General features: G+C 42.5%; 1 protein-coding gene across 6 annotated transcripts in view; it reads right to left on the bottom strand.

Moving 5' to 3' along the window:
* The window catches only part of DNM1L (dynamin 1 like), a 473848-nt gene that overhangs the window by 367947 nt on the left and 83299 nt on the right, over positions 1-22602 (bottom strand). For 3 of the 6 annotated variants that reach the window (XM_069228228.1, XM_069228230.1, XM_069228233.1), the window contains exon 3: positions 4600-4638. The exons of the other annotated variants lie outside the window; for them this stretch is intronic. In XM_069228228.1, coding sequence (XP_069084329.1) covers positions 4600-4638 — 39 coding nt within the window. The remainder of the gene's footprint in view (positions 1-4599; positions 4639-22602) is intronic. 6 annotated transcript variants of the gene reach the window in all.

Here is a 22602-nt window from a genome sequence, read left to right as displayed (position 1 = left end):
ATAGACAGTCGGAGTGAGGATCTGTAACTGACATCTTGCCCCCACACTCTCGACAGGGCTTGAAACCCGACTTCCTCTGAGACATTGTTACCGCAGAGAAGACTACGCAGCAGACAATACACTGTAACCACGAAGGTAACAGTAACTCCCTCGAAGATAACCGTTTCGAATGCACGGAAAAAAGGGAACTGTCATCGGCACGTCGGCGAGGACTTCTTATTGCCTGTATGACGTCAGACGGCGTCGCGTGGGCTAGAGTGACGTCCTCGTCGACGTGCAGAGACTAGTAAGAAGATTTCCGTCAAATGCTGGCGCCATGGGAGTATTCATGAGGTGAGGAATCCACAGGTAGTTGTATCCATCAGAAACATTAGTTTAGACTCAGCTGTATGCTAATCAGTCTTGACCTTGCGCCTATTGCAGTAGTGGAGTAGTGGAGCAGGGTCAAGACTGATTTGCATACAACCAAGTCCAAACTGAGGTGGCATGGTGTGCAAAAGAACAATGAATTAGAATGCTACTGTGAGCAAATGCCAGTGGCTAGATTTATTGCAAGCACTCCTCCCATCACCTTCTGTGCGATTTATACCTTTCCTTCTGTGTGTCATGTCAGCCTTTTTTTCCTCCTTCTTCTGTTTGTCTTGCTCTTACCATAGTCACTTTAGTTAGGAGTAGAAAGTATTGGTTTACTGCAGGTTCTCTGCTCCTAGGACATTGGCACTGGCCATGATGTTTAACAGATTTGTATTAGCTGGGTCTCCTTAACACACAGAATTCCACTTGCTTTGACTGGTCAGCAGAAGATCTGGTGCTGGTGTGCTCAATCTGCACATGGCTTGTTGTATATTTGCTACTTCTACTCAATAAGACGTCTCCAAATGCTTCTGACAAATAATTTTTTTTTTTCTGTGAAATGAATTGTGTAAGGATTATCTTCGACGAGCAGCTCATTCACACTTTTGTTGGGATGCTGGAACAAACACTAGAATATTTCAGCTTCAACTCTTACAGCTCTTCTGGTAGTGTCAATCTTTTTTCTGGGATTTCATCCTTAACTACTAGCTTCTCATATGATGGGGTGCCAGCACACATACTGTTGTCGGGGGGAATGTAATGGGGCCGGGACCTCTGTGACATGTCCCATATCTCCATTAAGAGGACAGCATGAAGTGCCATTTTCTGCAAGCTCGTACTTTAAAAGAAGAAAGGACTCTTCCCTGTCTCCTTTCTCCTGTATTCACATCAAGAAGTCCCTTTGGGCCTCTTTCTCAAGCTGAAATTTGATGGTATATTATGTCTTTCTCAGAGCATTTGTCTAACTGCTCCTCTTTATCCACTTCAAACACCCTCCTTTGTCTAGCACTTCTCTAAACCAGCAGAACGTGCTCCTTCACAGCCAAACTACTGCTGCATCTCAGGTGGTGTGAGGGAGAGAACGATATCGAAGGAGAGGGCTGAAGCTGCTGAGCACCTCCTTCTCCCCTACCTCTATACTGTGTTAAAAAGTGGTTTTGTTGTTACTGCTGAACAGATGAGAATGGTTGATGCTGCTTCTGCTGGAAGCTTCAACCAAAGGCTTTGGGTCTGTGAAAAGAATGAGAATTTCCAGAAGAAGACTGTAAGCCAAGAGATCTTGCTGTGGCTCTACTCTCCTAGAAACCTTCTACAGATGACAAAAATCTTGGACAGCTTGTGGAGGATAAGGTGCAGATGACTGAGAATGAGACAGCGCTGGGCCAAATCAACGCTGGTGTGTATACAACACCAAGCTGGGCAATCAAACTAGTTCATATGCCAACGTCCGTGTAGAGCTCAAAAGCTGAGGTTCCGCTGGGTGCAGGGGGGTGGTGAAGAGAGACTGCACCAGCGGAACCAGTATGTCACTAAAGGGACATATGGTATAGAAAGAAGGGCACCGCAGGACTAGTGCTGACCGGAGAACCTCAAGGTCACATGAAGGAAAAAGGTACTCTCCTGAACAGATCCATCACAGCCTGCATGAAGGAGGCTGTATCCTTATGTCAAAAACTCTGGATAAATCAGAATCTGCACTAATAGTGATGGGGGAGGTGGAGAAGGTAGAGACTGAGATAGTGCGGAAACAGTGGTGTCAGAGTTGAGTGGAGGGAAATCTCCACCAGTTCCAGCTCTCCGGAAGATGAAGCTGGGAGAGTGATCTACCTTAAGATTTTGAACTTCTCAGAAGCAGAGATCGTTTTCTTGCAATGCCTCCTTCTACTTGAAAGACTTAGACCATGATCTCACCCTTGGTATTTAACCGTCAATATACTCATCGTGGAACCAATCCGGACATCAATTTGGAGTCAGCACCCCCTACCAGCTCTGGAGAGATTGTTCTGGTGCCTGGATTTTCAAGGGTTAGAAATATGCAGATAGAAGTATCCATAAAAACACATTTGCTTAGAGATCATGAAGAAGAGAGCTTGTCCCCAAATGTCTTGATTATGTGAGGCAAAAGACGAATGGAAGCTCTTCCTCTGACTGAGAAGAGCTAAAGTCGAAGTAATCGGTCTGTAAGGTGAAGGTCTCTTGACTTTCCCAACATTGGGGTTGCTCCAATCTCCACACACAAAACAAACTAACCTACGGAATGGAATCCAAGGCAACTGTCAAGGCTGTTGGCATTCACCCGTGGAAAGTTCTCAAGCTCTTCTAATCCAATCATTTAATGCACACAAATGAGAGCACAAATTATGGTTTGCTTAAGATTACCTCAATGTATTAAACAGTAGCCTTAGTGTGTGGAATATGATGGCCAGAAGGTGCACAAACCTAAGCATAGTTGAATACTTTAAGCCATCCCCCAAAATCACTCAAGCAGCTTCCACTGGGTCAAGTAAATTAAAAACTCACTGCATCCTACCCAAGTCCTACTGGGGAAAAGGACCAGGTTACCTCCGAAATCTAGTCCTCCATTTCCTTCACACCAAAAACGTAACCATTAGCCTAGTCTGAGTTTATCTCTTGATGACCATTCAAACATAAAAGCAAGTTGTCAGATGACTGGGGTAAAAGACTCCAGACAATGGAACAATAATAACTCTCAACGCTAGCCTGAACATTGAAAACGGAGGTGTTTAGTGAGGATAGGCGAATCAGGGGTCATCCCTTGCATCCAGCTCTATTCTAAATACTGACAGCCATTCCTTGTTTCTCCATTGTGTATTCGAGGCACTCTGAAGTGGATAATGGCATTGTATGGTGCACTGCAAAACTCCATAATAAAGTAATACATGACTTTCAACTTTCTGAGAAAAGGATTTGATTCTTCCTCTTCATGAGAATTTGGGTTCCAGCAACAGCAATGGTACTGAGCAAGTTTCAAGTGAATCTTGGTCAATGAAATAACTGCCTACAAGGTGTCAGAAATGCCAGCTCAGCCACATTCTACACAGCCCTCATCCAGGTCCACAAAACCATCACCTTCGATCATTGTCTGCACACCATCAGAGAGGCTCTACACTCCAGTATATCCTGTACTGCACTTGGTAGGAGTCACACATGACACAATCTGAGCAATGGAGGGAGTGCGCACAGACCTGCAGAGTGAATAAAAGAAGTCTGGCAGAACTGTGAAAGTATAGCACAAAAATGAAAAACACACTTAGACATTGCAGTTTCTGGCCAAGCTGTAGGTTAAAGACTAGTTTAAAATGTGTGCATCTCTTACTGCATACACAAACTATCCAGGGAGCACTTTCACAATAGCTGTACGACAGAATATCAAGGTCCGAAATACGGTTGGGCCAAAACATTCTGCAGTTAAGTGCATATAGGTAAGACAGAGTTGGAATATATAACGATTTTCCTACGGAAACTAGGTCCGAGATCACCAGTAGGTACTACATATCATCAAGGTACATCTTTAAGAAGTTAAGTATGTTAAATTAGTGCTTACCTACATATACTTACCCTCACAATATTTTGGTCCTCAGTATTTAGGCCTTAATATTTTGGCCAATAAATAGTCTTAATTCAGTATTACGGAATAATGCCTCTAGGATTGGTTACCAGTAAAACGTTGTAACAAAATTGTGGCTCGCATTGTTTTCAGTTGCTATCAATTGTTACAAACTGAAAAAAATAACATGCCTCCCCGGCTACCTGATGAGGCACTGTGGGGAGCCCAGCTTCTAGCTAAGGAGAATACAGCATGAGGACTACTGCTAGTTTTGAGCCACAGCCATCTACCTGCTTTGGCTATTTTCTCTTGCGTTTAGATAGCTAGAAATTGGCTGTGCAAGTATTCTCAGATGGATTAGATCTATAACGGTTTGGTATTTTCTACGTGCAAATGGTCTTACTGAACTAGTGACTGATAAATATTCAACACAATGATGAAATGTTCCATTAAACATTTAAATATCGCAAGACTGAAAGAGATGCTCTACTTAAATGTGAAGCAGCAAAATATAACAAGAGAAGCTACAAGAAAGAATGTAGATGACAAAGTAATTTGAAGAAACCAAGGTAGGGAGAGATGTGCAGGGAAAATAATGCTTCTGTATGGTGCACAGGCTCACAGACATGCAGAAATTGCATAGCATGAAGGAAGAAAAGGCAAGTGGAAAATTGAACCTTTAGAAAGGTGCCTTGAGTTTTTCCACAGGGCTGGGTCTGTAGTCAAAGAAAAAGAGTACAGAGAAAAAAATTAGACTATTTGACTCACTCTATATCATTCAGAGTTGGATTCATCACTTGCTTTTTTAGAAGATTGGCTATCACACAGTTGCAGATAAGGTGCTCATGTTGTATGTGTACAAATAGTTTAAGTTTAAAGAGATGGCATGATAGAAATAGTTACCTACCTAGAAATGCAGATACTCTTAGCATACAGGCTTTTTTCCACTGGGGCGCCGGGGTAACTTGAATCAAATGAAAACAATGGGATCTAGCGCTATAAAGAGTTTGGTCTCTTGGGCTACGGCAAATCACAGAATCTTTTCCTATTGTTGCTTTGGCCATACTTAGTCACGAGTCAACTAAGCCTGCACGCAGAAAAGCTAGTTTTCTGCAGCCAAACATTCACATTTTGAATGGAATGGAGAGGTAAACTATTCTCTTCACTTTATGCAATGGTAATTCAGACACTGCAACGGGAAGGATTCACAAGAAGAGATTTCTGACAAACACAGAAAGAGGCAAGTCTGTCAGAAGCGAACTACAGTTGGTTTAAAAGTACCAGCAACATGCTTATTATTGTTTACCCCTTGTTCATTAATTATGTATTTTTTTATTTTCAGTAGGACATCAATAACTAACATTGTCAAACCCGATAGGCTGGTCTATTTTGAGTGAGTCAGTGCTTCTTCCTGGATTGGGCTGTTTGTGGATATGGGAATGAATGTGGCAATACATCAATGCATGAATGAGTGCAAGGATGCATAAGCAAGTTAATGAATGCAAGATAAACAAGTGGGTTCACTGAACTATGGATGCATGGCTTGATGAAAGAATGAGAGAATGTCCACATCTCCTGCTTACACTGGTCTCCATGGGTACTCTTATTTTATCTTCACTTTGCAAACATCCCACTATCACAACTGTAGTTCTACCCTTATGGCTGTTTGATTGCCTCTTCCAGAGAGAAGGGCGATGGATGTGGCTGAGGATGATCGACTGAAGCAATGTAGACATGATGAACAGGCAGAGAGGGATTTGGGCATATGGGCAGAACTCCTGGCATCTGTAGACCCTTTGGGGGTACTCAAGCACACTCTTCAACCGAAGATGTAGAATATACTGATACAGATGATGGCCGAATTAATTCATAGTACTAAAGAAGTTCAACTTTGATGTAATGCTCCTGCATTATTGTTTGACACGACCTGTGCTGACCATACCACTATGTGAAATTGTTGGTGATAGCTTTTTCTTTATGTATCTACTGTTTTTCTTTAGACAAATTCAATAAATAGCATCTACAAATTTTTTTTTTTTTTAAATCAGTAGTATAGGCTAAAATCTCAGATAGCAACAGGGATAATGCGAAAAGTGTGAAATAAAGACACCACTGGCAAAGCCAAAAGGTCTTGTCTTTGGGACATATTGGCTTTGTCAATGGTTTTGGGGACTAAACTATGGAACGCCTTGCTTTGCAAACTTTGTCAGTGCAACTCTTTTGCACTGTTTCAAAAGCTGCTGAAAACAAAGAGCTTGGTGTAGCAGGTCTCTTTCTTGTCTTAAATCCGGTAGCGCTGGGAAACCCTTGCTAGGTAGTTATGTTTGATATAATGATTTGCAGGGATGCTATACACCAGGGGTTCTTAACCTTTTGATTTCAGTACAATCCCACTTAACCATTAATGGAATCCGGTTGCCCTCACTAGGTCTTCAGGGGAAGTCGGTCCGCAGCTTAAGCATTTTCAATGATCTGAACCCCAAAACAATACACAAAAAATACTGAAACAAGTATCCACTAATGAAATACTCACATTATTAAATATTTTCTTTAACTCACAAAAAATGTAAACAAAAAAAAAACTAACTAATTTCTAACGGGAAGGTTGGAGCTTTTCGCAATTCAAGTAGGGCCACGCATTGTCCATACTATACTTTGCCTGACACACTTGCACTGCTCCCACAAATCAGTTTGAGGGTACTAACTTATTTAAATTTCAAATTACCTCACATTTACAGAACGATTTACATTTAAGTTTGCATTTTGCTTCTTAATTTATACAGTTTATTAAGTTTATTCAGTTACTAATATTATTTAATTTTCTAAGCAGATGCGACCCCCTGAGTTGGCTTCGTGGACCGTTGAGTATCTCGGACCACAGCTTAAGAATCACAGCTGTACTTTATCACTCCTGCTATTTAAAGAAGGGAAAAAAAAGCCTATCACACACGGCAGTTCGAGTCATTTTGAAGGTGTGTGCACCTAGAAAATGACACAGGCACTTTTTTCTTTGTATTTACTGACCCACGCTGGATGGGTAAAAATATGGGAAAAACCCTACATTTTTTTTTTTGCAAGTTGGGTGAGGGGGGAAGCAACAGGGGAGGGTAGAAACAACACTAAATAAATGCTCGACTTTTTTTGTTTTTTTATTTAAGTCACAAAAAATGTTTAAAAAAAAAAAAGCTTTTCTAAATCCAAGTAGGGCCACTCATTGTCCATACTATATTTTTCTTGATGTACTTGAGCTGCTCCCACAAATCAATTTGAAAGTACTAACGTATTTGTTCTAATTTCAATTTACCTCACATTTACAGAATGATTTAAAATTTTGAAGTTTGCATTTTGCTTTTTAATTTATACAGTTTATTAAGTTTGTTCATTTGCTAATATTATTTAATTTTCTGAGCAGATACGACCCACTGAGTTGGCTTCGCGGACAGTCAGGTATCTCGGAACCACAGGTTAGGAATGACTGCACTCTCATACTGTGCAGCATGGTTTAAAAAAAAAAAAAAGGGGGAAAAAGCCTATCACGTAGCTGTCCAAGTGATTTTGAAGGTGTGTGCACCTAGAAAATGGCACTGGAACTTTTTTTTTTCCTTTGAATTTACTGATCTAAGTTGGATTGGTAAAGAAATGAGGGGAACCCTACAAACCCCACCCCGACCCCCAAGTTAGAGTGGGGAGAATAACACAAGGGAGTGGAAGCAACGAAGGAGGATGGGATGTTGAAGCAGCACATGACCTCAAGGGAAAGACTGCAGGGTGGGGTGAAGTAATACTGGATGTGCGGGAGATGGAGAAGCAACACTAAGGGCACAAGTAGGGAGGGGCGCAAAATTGATGCCATGGGTGAGGGAAAGCAACACAGAGGGTGCGGTGGGGGGGGGAAGCAACACAGAGGGTGCGGTGGTGGGAAACACCACTAAGGGCACAGGTTGGGCAAATCAACACCAAAAGCACGAGTGGAGAAAAGCAAACAAGCCACATGGAGTGCAGGGGAAGCACAAGGAAAAGAGAGCAATGTAGAACTCGAAAGAGAAGCACACAGGCAAGAAAGCAATAAGGAGGCAGGAGTACACTAGAACAAATGCATCATGGCGGGGTGGAACAAAGACAGATAACAATACTGAGTGGGGGCGGGGGGGAAGAAGTACACTATGGAGACAGCTGGAAAACACAAATTGTCATTGAGAGCCAAAGCTGTCTGCAGCCATTATGATAAAGGAACAATTACGTGTATTAAAACAGCTTATAACTAAGACAGACGTTTGTATGTGGGGCTCATTTTAGCTCACATTTGGTAAGATCAAAATTTAATAAGAACATAAACACCAAGGCATATTATGCTACTGAAGATGTTATTTGCTAGTAGTTCACCCCTACAAATACTATTGATTAGTTGGCCTTTTCACATGGGCAAATCTGTATTTAGATGTTGTGAGACTGTTGTATGCTTGAGTTTCAAGTTAAAAGACAAAAGAAACGTTAAAAACTATGAGCAAAAATGTAATTATATTGGTTCGGGTTTCCCTCCCATATATGACTGGTGCTACAAAGGCAGGAAAAGGTGTTTCTATAATCTTGCAAATTAACTGTGCACAACAGGGCGAGTCAACGCTTAATTAAAAAAAAGAAAAGCATAAAATACAACATCGAAAAGGAGCAAGGACTTCACGATACCCGTCCTTTCACTTCGGCACAAAGGAGGAAGTTCCCTGACCCTGTCCAAGCAGGGACAGTGCCATTTATGGACTCTACTGGAGAGGGAACAGCTACGAAAAAACACTCATGCATATTTTCTTACTTGCACTGCTGCTTAAATGTATACATTGATATTGTTCTCCAGAGCATTTTCTTCAGAATTACAATTATTTTTGTGGGCAAAGTCATTTATTGTGATATATTTCACTTCAGTACAAAGTCAGGTTTACTACGTGAAAAACGTTCATGAAAAAGTTGTTGAAATTATTTTCTTTTCTTATATTTCTGCTTAATTTTATACAATGTTATGCTGCAGAGTACTTTCTTCAGAACTGTAACAGTTGAAGTGTACAAACTTATCAAACTTAGTTAAAGTTGATGTACCAACTTTCAAGCATTGTTCTTTGGGCAGCAAATGGAACCTAGAAATGAATGATCTGCCAACCAAACATTTTTAAGAAATCGTACCATTTTCATAATTATTAACCATTACGATGAAAGTAGGAGTGCGCTGCAAAAATGAAAAAAGAAAAAAAAACTGCAGAAACCAAGGAAAAGTTATCTGTCAAGTGAAAGAAATACAATTCTGATAAATTCAGAATGCAGGCTATAAAATATGTGGTGTTTTGTGTACGCTCCTCTGAGAGGTGGCATCTGCAGCCACCATTTCACAAACAGACACCACGTTGTTTAGGATGCAAAATAAATACTGCTTTTTGGCAAGCTGTTCCCTTGAAAATAAATATTAACCGTGACAAAATGAGTTCTGTTCCAATGCTAATTAAATAATGTATAAATCCCAGTGCTCCACAGAGCGCCCTAAACTAAATTACTAAGAGCAATGAAGCAAAACATTAGTTCCGGGCGAAGATCCTGCCCAGACAGATGGGGCTCCATTAGACAACCACAAACACATGCAAGCACTAGGGAAGGCCGATCATCGTAGAAAGGGGCACGAACTACTATGAACGATGCTGCCAGGAACAGGCACCGTTTGGAGCCTCATTAAAAAGGTATGCTGTCCAGACCCGCCGGTCTGACACTGGACAGACTAGACTTCCAAGATACAAGGAGGTAGGGCATGGAGTGTATGTTCTACAACTAACAATACTTCAATCTAAAACAGCTGCAGCAGTTCAAGGCTGTGGTATCTCAGTAGCGGCTGATGCAAATATCAAGGGGAGGGCAGGACAATAGGGAAGGGGGTGTAAATAAATGTAAAAAGAAAAAAAGACTTTCCTTTCGACTACGACGACGTTCTCGCCTGCCACCTCGCTCGTCCTCCTTTCCTGTTCTGGTGTCTCAGCCATCGCGGGTACACCAGAACAGGCTCCCCAGCAATCCTGGCGCTGCTTTCATGCTCAAGCTAGCATGAAAGCAGCGCCATGATTGGTTTGAGTGGCTCGCACTACAGCTCAAACACAACCCTGGGGCCTGTGCAGTCTTAGGCCGTCCAAACACACACGTGCACTTCAATTCCTCGTCCCCCTTCCCAACTCCCGTGGCCCAGCCCCGCCCCTCTCTGCTGGCTGAGCCAGCAGCAGAGAAATAAAACAATATTCAAGTATTGTTTTATTTTTCTGCTGCTGGCTCTTAACCAGTGGGACGACGCTCCTCCGCCATTGCGAAGGAGCCACCCCTGGTGTATCTACAGCTCAATAACTGAGAATACAGTTGTATACTTAAAGAAGAAAAAAGGCCACAGGTTTATGGAGCAGTTTCACTTACAAGGAATCCCTCCTTACATCTACCTTGAGCTCTACGTTGGAGGTGCTTTAGTTTTTAACCCAAAACTCCTTGATCGTTCACCCTCAGATACTTGACAAATCTCGCTTTAGTGTGTGCCCATGAATTTCCACTAGATTACATCAACCGTTCATGATGGAGGGCTGATCGCAGTGTTTAATTTGAACCAGTGGTTGTCGCCCGCACTTATTTTTGGGGCCAAGAAGTTATTTTTCCACATCAGATATTTACCAATAGCAAGAGCAAAAAAAAAAAAAAAAACACACACACAAAGCGGAAAGACTGAGGAAAAGAAAGAAGGGAAGTGAGTCACAAAGGGGAAAGCTGGAACTGCAAGAGTGACATAAAAGGGAAGGGGGGCTGATGGTGGACGAAGAGGCCGGAAGGTGAATTGAAGACTACATTGCTTTGGTATTCAGCAAACTGACATTTTATTGCACCGGCAGTGGGCTTCTTGTCTCCAACACTCATTAATTTACAAATTAAGCACTGGCTATTCATCTCTAGTATCTTTCCACATTCCTCTCCATCAGATGCTATTACCTCTTGCTGGTAGGTGCTCATTCATTCCTTAAACAATAGAACCAAAACCTGAAGGCCCTCAATTTCTAGTAAGTTACAATAACTGAAGCACAGCATGCGGCAATATATGTTTGGCATACTCAGCCTGTTCTTTACTTAAACTGTTCACTTCCGGAAGCCTCTGGCATACATGCCCTTGTGGATTATCAATTACTCATTCATGACAAATCAGAAAGAAAAAAAAAAAAAAAAAAAGACTACTCAATGGCAGTAAGAGGTAAAATAGAAAGCTTTCCAAAAAAAGATGGCCACAGGAGAAAATGAAATAACTAAAGATTTGTCCAAGTAACTTCAGGAGTGATACATTCAACTATCTTCATCATATAAAGGACAAGGCCACCCATTCATTTAGCACGCAATAGGTCTGCAGAAATGCAAAAAAGGTCCTTCAAAGCACCTCACTCCCAACTTGCAGTACACCCAGTTTTTTCTATCCATATCCATGGGTCCTTTCAGTTTTTGGTTTATGTACTGCAATGCACTTGCCCCAAAATCTATGTGGGGAGTACTATTCTGCAGGTACATAAGAGGATTCTTCAAAACCTAAGGACCATCAGAAACAAAGATCAGCGCTATCTGGTGGAACACCACTTTGATGAATGTCATGAAGCAATGATGCCTACCTCTGTTATTTTGTAATAGATTCAGTATCGAACAGTATCAAAGGAGGCAACAGAGATAAGTGCCTGAGAAGGTTGGAACCTAAGCACATTTTAAATTTGAACAGTAAGGTCCTCATTGGGCTGAATATTGAAGAGGAATTGTATGTCCAGTTTTAATAATTTCTATTACTAAAAGCATGCTCAACTCTGCAATTACAAGCAAGTTGATATATGATTCAATGATTTTGGTTGAGTTACATAAATGGAGTTATGATTATTACAGGCATTCTGGGGCAGTACTTGAATGAAAACAGTTATCAAATAAACAGAGCATTCACTGTGATCATATACTCATGAGGGTAAATGTTGATTACTGTATAATACTATGAACTAATGTGGACATTTCTTGAATGACGCAATTCTCGCGGCACAAGATTAATATAGGCAGTATACTTTCCCCTTGGGATGCCCTTGACCGTATTAAATCATGTGTTAATTTTTAAAGTTGTAACTTTATTTGGGAAGATCCTTTTCCGAATGCAGTCAAAGCTGCCAGATGGGCTTTAATGGAAGAGAATTGCAGACCAGATTTAGCCAGGTATAACAAATATGGTAGAATGACATCCTCCTGGCAAGATGTAGGGTCTATCTTTTTGGAGGAACACCAGATGCAGAATCTCTTCCATTTGAAGGCATTTGCAGCTTGGGTGGATGCCCGTTTTGCCTCTTATGATCCCCAGACAATCCTGTGGAAGATTTATTTAAGTGCCTATACTGTACTAGCTTAGGAGCTAGCTGCCAAAACTCAAGGAGGAGAGATTTGGAGGACGGATGATACACCCCAATTTTGTTAGGAGGTCTGGCCTGCATGGCAGCCTGAGATGTGGTCGGAATGACTGGTGAAGAAGGTAAGGGAACCACCACTGCCTCGGCTGTTCTGGTGCAATGAGGATCGTTCTGGCTGACGTCGTTGAGAGTTTGAGTAGGACTACTGGGATCAGGGGAATTGGTAGAAAGGCATACAGAAATTTGTTGGACCAGTCTATCCACAGGGTTTTCTCCAACAATTCAGGATGGTAAAACCATGCAGCAAAGCCACAGCCTTTTCTGTTTTCCGCTGTGGAGAAGAGGTAGATAGAAGGTGTGCCCCACAAACAGAAGATATCTTGAATTAAGTCTTCGTTCAGTACCCAGTTGTGGTTCTTGTCAAGAACCCTGCTGAGGGCATCCAATTGGACATTCTGAACGCCTAGAAGGTGAGCTGCTACTATCTTCTAAATCCTGGCAAGGAGCTGGTGCCATATCGCCTGGGACTCTTGAGACAAGACTCTGGATTTGATTCCCCCCTGCTTGTTCAGGTAGTACATGGTGGTTGTATTGTCTGTCTGGATAAGCAGGGTGTAGGTGTTGAACAACGGGAGAAACGCCTTGAGAGCGAGGCGCACAGCACTGAGCTCTAGGAAACTGGTGTGCCATGAAATCTCCCTTTGGAGACCAGAGGCCTTGTATTTGTAGGTGATCTATATGAGCTCCCATCCGAGGAAAGAGGTATCCGTCACGATGGTCTGCGATGGAGCCTGTGGATGAAATGGCATCCCTTGTAGGAGATTGGTTGGAGAGCCCCACCAACTGAGGGATCTGATCGCGTGGGTGGATAGAATGATCCAGTCTTTCCAGTTTCCCAATAGTTGATTCCATTGGTCCTCCAGGCACTCCTAGAGAGACCGAATGTGGAGGCGAGCATTGGGAGTCAGAAAGATGCAGGAGGCCATGGAGCCTAGAAGTGAGGAGATTGTGGGCACTGTTGGGCGATGCATAGTTTTGAGCGCACTACACTTCTGGAGAACAGATAAGTGTCCCTACTGCAGATCTATGGTAGCTCCTAAGTAGTGCAATTTCTGGACTGGTGTTGTCGTGGACTTGTCATGAAAGATGACATGAAGCCCTAGCCGATAAAGGAGATTGCATGTCAATTTGAAGTGCAGCTGGGCTGCTGGAAGGTGGATGCCTTGATTAGCCAGTCATTCAGATATGGGTAGACAAAGGTTCTGTGCCTCCGAATAAGTGGTGCCACCTCAGCTATGCACTTGGAGAAAGTTCTGTGTGCTGGCTGGAGACCAAATGGTAGGACCGTGTATTGGAAGTGTTGTTGTCCCACAACAAATCACAGGAACTTCTAATGCATTTTTGTGATGGGGATATGAAAGTAGGCATTGTGTAGGTGAGCAAAGCCAGTCCCCCTGGTGAATCTGGGGATATATTAGGTGTAAAGCCAGCATCCTGAAATTTTCCTTTCGGAAGCATTTTGGTCTGAACTCTTTTGTCCTTTTATGGGACAAGGAAGTACCTAGAGTAAATGCCTTTTCCCCGCTGGTTGTAGGGAACATGATCTACCGCTTTCTTTTTCAACAGGATGGTGACTTCTGCCTTTAGAAGGTTGAGATGAGAAGTGGTTGACCTTGGCGGAATACTCATTGGTGGGGTGGAAAACCTGAAACAATACCCATTCTGCACAATGTTGAAGACCCAAGCGTCTGTTGTAATTCACTGCCTCTGCCAGGTAATTGTTGACACTTTCCCCCACTGCAGTGGTTAATGGAAGCGGGGGAAGAAAGTTTTCAGGGTGTAGGTTGTTGAGTACCCTGATTGGGCTAGTGTGCCAACCGTCCTCTTTGTTGTTTCTGCTGAGGCTGGTATGATCTTTGGAATTGCTGCGGAGATCTTCCAGGCAGCCACTGAGGGGTTTGAACCCTCTGAAGTAAAGTGACGCTGGAAAGGTCGGAAGGATCTTCCTTGCTCTTTGGATTTTTCAAGGCCTACCGCCTTCAATTTGTTTACCTCAGCCTTCTTCCTCGACATTTCATTGTTGGCATGAGAGCCGAACAGAATGGATCCTGAAAACGGCAAGTTCTGAATGCGTTGCCTAATGTCCAATTTCAGCGACGTTAGAAGCAGCCAGGCATAACTCTATAAGGTTGCCCCACGACAGTATGCAAGTGCTGCGAGCAAAGAAAAGTCCGTCACTGCACTAATGATCTGGTTAGAGACCATGGCACCTTCTTAGACAAGCTCCAATCCTCCTTCTGATCCCTCAGGAGGTGGGCTGCAAAATGGAGTAGAGAGTCCCACAGGGCCCTATTGTATCTGCCCAAGAGGGCCACTGTGCTTGCCGACCTTCATGGATATTGCCACTGAACTATAGACTTTGCAGCCTGTCAAATCCACCTTTCTACCCTCTTTGTCAGGAGGAGAGGTAGCAGACGGAGATGTGGCGTGAGATTTGAGGGCAGCCAGGATCACAACCGAATCAGGTGTAGGATCGGAACATAGAAACAAGGGTCTTGTTCTGGAGAATGATACTTTTTTTAGTAGCCTGGATCGTACAAACTTAGCCATAGCCGGCCTAAGGAAGACTTCCATGGTGGGTTCCAGAAAACCCAGCACTAGCGGTAGCAAAGGTCTGGAGGCTGTGCGCTGATGGAGTGTCTCCAATATGAACGAAGTGGATGGAGTTGAAACAGCCATAGGAATGTTTAGTTTGGCTGCTCTTCGAACTAGAACTTCTTGAAAGGTGTTGATATAGTCCACCGGTGAGGAACAAGGTTGAGACAAGTCCAATAGTGTGGGTGAATAGTCTCTGGTGGATGATGAAGTCTCTGTGGTAGCGTTAGTAGGAACGCGATCTTATCTTTGTCGTGATCTGTGATGGGAGTGTCTTGACCTTATTGATGAATGGCCAGATGAATGATGGCTATGACAGGAATGGTGGCACGATCCTGAGCGTGGTCTGGGAACTGGAGCGGTGCTAGGCACTTACGGCATCAAAGGCAGTGGTGGTACAGGTCCCGGGAGAACCAGAGAAACTGTCATACCCTGAGGTGGAGGCGTCACAGTCGGCGGAGGAGAGGTGGTGGGAGGCGGAGAATGCGAGGAAGGGAGGAGCACCAGCGAAGGACAAACATCTTTGAAATGCTGCGAAACTCATGAGGAATAGATCCTTCTTCGTTTTGTAGATTTCTGCCTCCTCGTTGTCGAGAAATACTTCTTCGTTGATCTCTCTCTCCGACGTCTAGGTGTTGATGTTGAGCGGGACATCAGCAGGATCAGGAAAAAAGAACTAAGGTATCTGCGTCTCTCTAGGCATGATGGGATACTTGAGGTCCAACTGTTCTTAAAGACACAGTCTCCTTTTTCTTTATTTATAATGGCTGACTATGGATCGCACTGCCCTGCACTCCTTCATCCTTGTTTTGCATTACAATAAGGTTTGTGAAGGATTTTTTCTGCTAAATTTTCAACTTATTCATGAATTTGAATGCATGTGCCTTAGCTATCTGTCCTTTTTAAAAGGAACAAGATGAAGAATTTTAGACACTGTAGCTTTTCCTTTTGGCTCTCTATCATATATCCACTTATTTTCAAAATAATCCATCACCAAGTTTTGGCTGATAAAACGCAAACAGTAAATGATTGTACCTCCACTCTAGCTAGAATGGAGGCAAGATTAACTGAAGAACATGGCACGGGTAGAAGAGGCTTGAATGACCTCAATGAGATGTGAGTATTAATTAAGAATTAACAACTAAGAAATGGTAGGGGATGCCTTTATTCCAGTTTTCCTTAATTAGATCCTCCTGGTTTACATAGGTCCCATTATTTTAGTCATTGTTACTATTTATACCTGAGAGAGAGGTAAAATGACTAAATTTAACAAGAGGTGGGCACTGATTAAGGATTAATTATAGAGAAGTGCTATAGGTCGCCCTCGTTTCAATTCAATTTACTTGGGTTTCTTCTGGTTTACAAAGGTCTCTTTATAATTATCATCAATAGTATTTTAACTTGCTTTTACTAGTTTTTACATAGGGGACAGAGGTAAAGTGACAAGATCTGAGCGCTGAAGCGTACAGTCTTGCGAAACGATATGCCAAGATAGCCGCCACGGTAATACAAATGTGGCTGTCATATGAAAAGAAGTGCTTTGTCTTTCCTTGCTTTCTCTTCGTTGCCGGCTAGAATTAGCTCGGATAGCGTTGTTTGAAACACACGCGTGTAGCCAAATACAAGTGACTCGTATGGTTGAGTGAAAAAAAAACGGCTAAAAGGAAGATATTCACACGCGGGTGACTCAGTCTCTTTTTTTAAAAAGGAATATTGAGCGCAATCTGTAAGTAGAATACCAGGTGTTACTGATTGTACAAGTATAGTATGAATTGAGATGTGTGAAAATAATGTTAAACATTTTACTGATGTTTCTAGTGAAACGGAAAAATACTTTGAAGGAACAGCGATTGCCTTCAGTAAAAGTCCTACGAAAATGAACTCCACACTTAAAGGATAAGGTCAGCTCATGTATTTTATATTGGTTAAATTATAACAATAGAATAAGGAAGAGTATAAGAACAGTTTGGTATAAAAAAATGAGGTGTGCTGATAAATACTTGGAATTGTTTGCTATGGGTCAAATACGCATGTTCTTATTAAAGTTGGGTATCTACTAAGAGCACATTATTGAAGTAAAATGTAAATTAAACGGGCATGATGATGGGCATGTCATGGTTCTTTGGGTGATTCTGTTTGTATGATTATATATGTCTTTTGTGGTTGGATATATGGTTAAGATGTAGATGTAATGGTGAACAGGGCTTTTTGTAGTCCTGGCGGTAATGATTGTTACATGATTTTGATCAGTAGTAACATATTATAAAACGGTTATGAAGGCACTGCTTTTGATGTCCTGAGGAGGCCAGAAGTTGAAAGGCCGAAACGCGCCGTCTACACTTTTGAGGAAATTTCTTGAAATTATGGAATAATGAGACAATGAAAATGGGACTGTATCAAATATAAGTATCAGGAACAAAGAACCTCAGAAAGACGATACTAAATATCATTACCTCATATTACAATACTGCTTGCCGGGAAAAGGTTTAGTAGCTTACATATTGAAAGACTTCAGTGCAAACAATTCATTTTTTTAAAACATTGTTTTAGACCACTGTATTTCAAGTGTTATATATCTATTTGTGCACTGTTTGTACATATTATTTGAAACCTAGTCATATGTATAGTGTTGTAATGTCAACATTTTATTTCATTTATGAGAGTAAGACAAATAGAGATAAAAAAACTAATAAATAATTTCAATGGTAAAGACAGTAATTGTTCCCATTGATCAATTGATTTTTTCACTTAGGATATATTTATAAATACATATTTATCCCCTCTGTATATTTATATGTTGGATTAACACATATCCGGGAGGCACAATACTTTGTCAGACTCCTCTGAAATCACTCGTCACACGTCCTCTCATGTAAAAGAGAAGTATGCTAAGCTAGGATTCCCACATGGCGACTGGCTCAAGAAGCACTCAGTGACCCTGCATTTAGGCATAGGGTAGGTTACAGACACTTGTATAGAAAATAACTGGGAACCAACAGGGCACAGAGGGACGAACAGGAGGCCCTGAAGGTGGTTTTAAGAGGGGAGTGCTTGGGAACTATCAGATCAAATATTCTGAAAAAAGAGTGGAGGCGTACCTGGCAGACTTTTAGAGGGCGGACACTGCCATCACTGCCGCAGTGGTAGAGTAGTTGAGCGGCTGCTAAAGGTCTACAACAAGGCCAGGCAAATCAGAAGATTGCCTACTTCTATGAGCGAATCCATATTCATAATGATCCTCAAATCAGATCGAGACCGGGAGGCCCTGGGGCCTTATAGACCCCTTTCCATGATAAGTGTAGACACCAAATGAAGGGACCAAAATTCTTGCCAAGACCCTCACCAATAGGCTGGGCCAAGTGGTGGAGTCATTGGTGCATGAGGACCAGTGCTGGTTTATCCAGGAGTGCGGCACCCACATATATAGGAGTCGGCTGTGTCATGTACTGCATGAAACTACAAGTAAGGATATAGAGGGACTGTTGGTTGCCTTGGCTACAGAAGGAGTGTTAGTTGCTTTAAATGCTTGGACTGGGCACTTATGAAGGCAGTGCTGGAAAAGATGGGCATTGGCCCACGGTTCCAGACCTGGGTGGGCCTGCTGTACACACCTGACGTCCAGAGTGCAATCTAGGGGTGTAATCTTTAGCAGCTGGGCTGTGGAAAGGGGCAAATGGTAGAGGTGTCCATTGTTATTTATGCTAGTAAGCGAGACGCTGGTGGCTCACCTGCGGGACATGTTGGGGCCCTGAGGAATCCAGCTGGGGACAACAAATCACATGGTGTCAATGTATGCAGGTGACTACCTAGTGTACCCACGGGCCCCCGAGACAGCAGCTCCTCACTTACTAACTGAAATATAGCGGTTCAGGAGCAGGTCTGGCCTACAGATCAACACAGAAATCCCTAGTGTTCCCTCTGGCCTCGATGGCTCATCGTGCACTAGAAGAGCAATTTGCCCTTGAACTGAGATGGAAGGCAGATAGCTTTTGGTACATGTGGATTACAGTCGTGCACACAGAACAAAAGCAACATGAATGCACCATAGGAAGGGTTGTGGAATGACTGCACAACTCAGTCAATTTCTGGAATACCCTATCATTATCTGTGGTAGAAAGGGTTGTGGTGGTGATCATGACGTTTCTTCCACAATACTTTGTACATTGCAGATTTCTCTAGGCCTGATCACGGAGCTACCTTACCGAAATGGATTACTGGCCTCCCTTTTATGGACAGGTAAAAAGGAGCAGAGTGCAGATCGCAGTACTAAAAAGGGATAGAGAGGAAGGTTGTTTCGGCTGACCTGACATGGAGCTCTATTATTTACCCACCCAAATCCAGCATGCTACAACATGGTGTGGATATGCAGAAACCTGGGAGACAAGACTACTGAGGGAACACACATCACTGCCAGTGTGTCTAATGAATGTGGTGGCACAACACAGGGGGACTCTGTACAGAGTAAGGAGAGTGACTAATGCAAGGGAGATCGCTTTTAAGCAGGCCTTGAAGCGGGACCTGCACTCTGGGGATTTGCCCTTAAAATTGTTGCAACCCTTTGTTAAATAAACCAGAGCATGTCACAGCAGAGGTGGGAGAAAGAGGGGTGCATCAAGCTGGGTGACCTGTACCTGGGGGAAACCTTCATCACTTTCATGGAGACTAGAGAGACATGTGGTAAAAGGAGGTGGCCAATTTCTTCAATCTGGTAAGCTGGCCAGAACGACCAGGGAGGTGTGGCTGTGCTTCAAGGATAGGTGCAGTCAAGCACCACTCTAGAAGCTATATTGGGTATTACCTACAAAAGACATCTGATATCACGCCTTTATAAGGACCTTAAAAAAGATAGGTCAAAATTCCCATCGACAGTCAAAGGATGCTGGAAGGAGGTCCTGGAGGGATCACTGAGAGACAGGGACTGGGAATGAATGTGCGATTTGGTGCGGGATATAGTGAGCATTGCTCATTTTAAGCTGGTCCACTTTCATTTTACCCATCCACGTATTTCGCACAGGAGCGGATACACACAATATACCCGCCAAGGTCATCGGCATGTGCCAGATGAGGTGCCCCTAGAGCCACATTCTTAGGCAGGACCTGGCATGTACCCCTGTGTGGGAATTCTGGAGGGAGGTGGTGATGATCTGGACCAGCACAACTAACACTGCCACCGAAAGCACAGTCTATCTTTACATTCTGGGGATAATACTGCGCCCAAAATAAGAAAATTAGAGAAAGATTTGCCTCTCTAGGTATGGTGCAAGGCAAGAGCCGGTTGACAATACACAGATTGAGTGAGGTGGATGATAATTTACATCTGTTTTCGGGGGGGGGGGGGGGGGGGGAAGGGGGGGGGGAGGAAGAGTCCTGCTGAACAAGCTTATGGAACCTGAAGGGAAAGCGAATATAGGGCAAGAGGAATCACGGATGTGATCAGGTGGCCAAATCCAATGGGATTTGCAGACTTGGAGGTGTCTATGGAAGGGCACCTAGCCCATACCGGACATTACTGCAATCACAATCCCTCTCAATATGAAGACTGCAATAGACCAGAACTGCAAAATGCGGTTTTCTCCCTCTGGGTAAAAGATGTGTTATTGTGTCAGCGGGTGGGGATTGGTGGTGGGTTGTTACAGGTGTGATTATATGAACCGAGAAGCGTGTCCATCAGGCATTAAATGTGCATGATTCTTAACATGCTTTGGCAGACATGTCATCCTAAAATTGTCACAGTGAAATCACTTGTCAAAAAAGAAAGAGGGAGGTAGAGTAGAGACACGTTTATTTGGATGTTCCCCTTCGACACCTACTTCCTTCCAGGACACCAATAACAAGAGTTACAAATTGCCCGACAGAGTGACTCTCACAAGATATTTTCTTTCACCAAAATCAGTTTCCTTCAGCACGAAGCCTACCACACTTCCCTAAAATCAATTAACACAAACTTAAGGGGCCTCACTCACAGTTTGAAAACCTCTGGTTAAAAAAATAAAAAAAAGACTTGTTTTGACTAAACGGTAACATCTGGTTTTGAAAAAAAAATCACGAGCAAAAATATGTATTTATGGAGCGCGAACGGAGAGTATTCAGCTTTCTCAAATGGCAGCATCTACGAGCAGGTACAAACATTTTTCATATGAAACCGGTTTATGAGTTACACACACACTTGGGATACAAACATTTTCTGTGAGACCGCCTAGGTGAGTAGTTCCTTTCTGTAAATTATTCTTCAACTCACAAACTAATAAAAAATACAATTATATAATGCATTACGGCAAAAGAACGTCGGACTTGGATTATTCAAAAAGGATTTTAGTGATTCAAACACAAGAGAAATAGAAATATGAAGGTTTGCATGCAGTCGTATGGCCACAACCAAATCTTCATTCGCCAGAGGCACAGTTCCATATCTGAAAAGCACAGTGCTCAATGCACCGATTAAATAATTCTTCCAAGCACAGCTAAATTGCAGCCTCAGGACCTAATATTCTAAAGTTCAGTTTGCTCCTGATAAACCGATAATAAAAAATTGCCTTTCTTACTGTACTTCAAGACACCAAGATAAAAGCACTCCACTAGCAAATAAGGTCCCCTTAAACAACAGGCAATGATGGCTGCATTTAATAAATCCAGTTTATTAAAAACAAGCGTCCCTTTAAGATAGTACGCTTCCACATTACATTTTTGTTAACCTTTAGGTTGCAAGTGGGAATGTTTTTATTCATTAGCAACAACTAATGCAGAGCCAACAGACACAAATCAACTGAGGAAGATCAAGACGAAGTGACAGTTCAGGGATCTTTGTAAACTGAAAAAAATATATTTTTTTCAGTTATTTATTTCACGAGGATTGGAGCTGCAGCTTCAACACCAACAATTTAGCTGAAATCGAACGTTTAACTACCTGACTGCATACATGCACAATAGAGCACAATAGCTGCAAACCACTACCAAAAACGCTGCAACAAAACATGGCTTATTAGCACCTAGAAGCAACTAAGTATTGCAGATGAGGACAGGCGTTGCAAAGTAGGAAGCACTGCTAGGAGTTTGAGACAGGAATAAGTATTGTGGTTCTAGATGTAGACATTACAGAACAAAGGAATGCACACAAGGCTGGCTCAGAACTAGAGGCATCACCGAGTTAGCAACTGCTGGCTGCCATTTGGGTTAATGACATGGAACCGACTGACAGGCACAATTCAGTGGTTCTGTTTTTTACACATATTGGCCTACTGATGCCTGCAAACAGACAAGCATCAGCAATATACAGAGAGCTTTCGGGGTCAGAAGCCAGGCTACAGGAGAAAATTGGAACATTCTTAAAATTTTGCAGATTCCACAGATTTTCAGAGCTAGTTGAACAGCACTTACGGAGTAGGATTAAATAAACTTCTTCAGAAGAATAAGCTTGTGATGTGTCCATGATTAAACAAATAACTTTTGTTTCTATAAAGCTCTTAGTTTTGTCCAAGGAAATCACAGCACTATCTTAACATCTAAGTTTAGTGTCCTATCTGCTGGGTGAGAAAGGTAAGGAAAATATGTTAGGACGAGTAATGGTTTGGTTGAGGTGGAAATAAGCCACTATTTTTGGCAAGA

This window comes from Pleurodeles waltl, chromosome 4_1 (genome assembly GCF_031143425.1).
Source record: "Pleurodeles waltl isolate 20211129_DDA chromosome 4_1, aPleWal1.hap1.20221129, whole genome shotgun sequence".
In the NCBI taxonomy this organism is placed as follows: Eukaryota; Metazoa; Chordata; class Amphibia; order Caudata; family Salamandridae; genus Pleurodeles; species Pleurodeles waltl.
The sequence above is the reverse complement of the archived record's forward strand: the minus strand, read 5'-3'. Positions and strand labels throughout refer to the sequence as shown.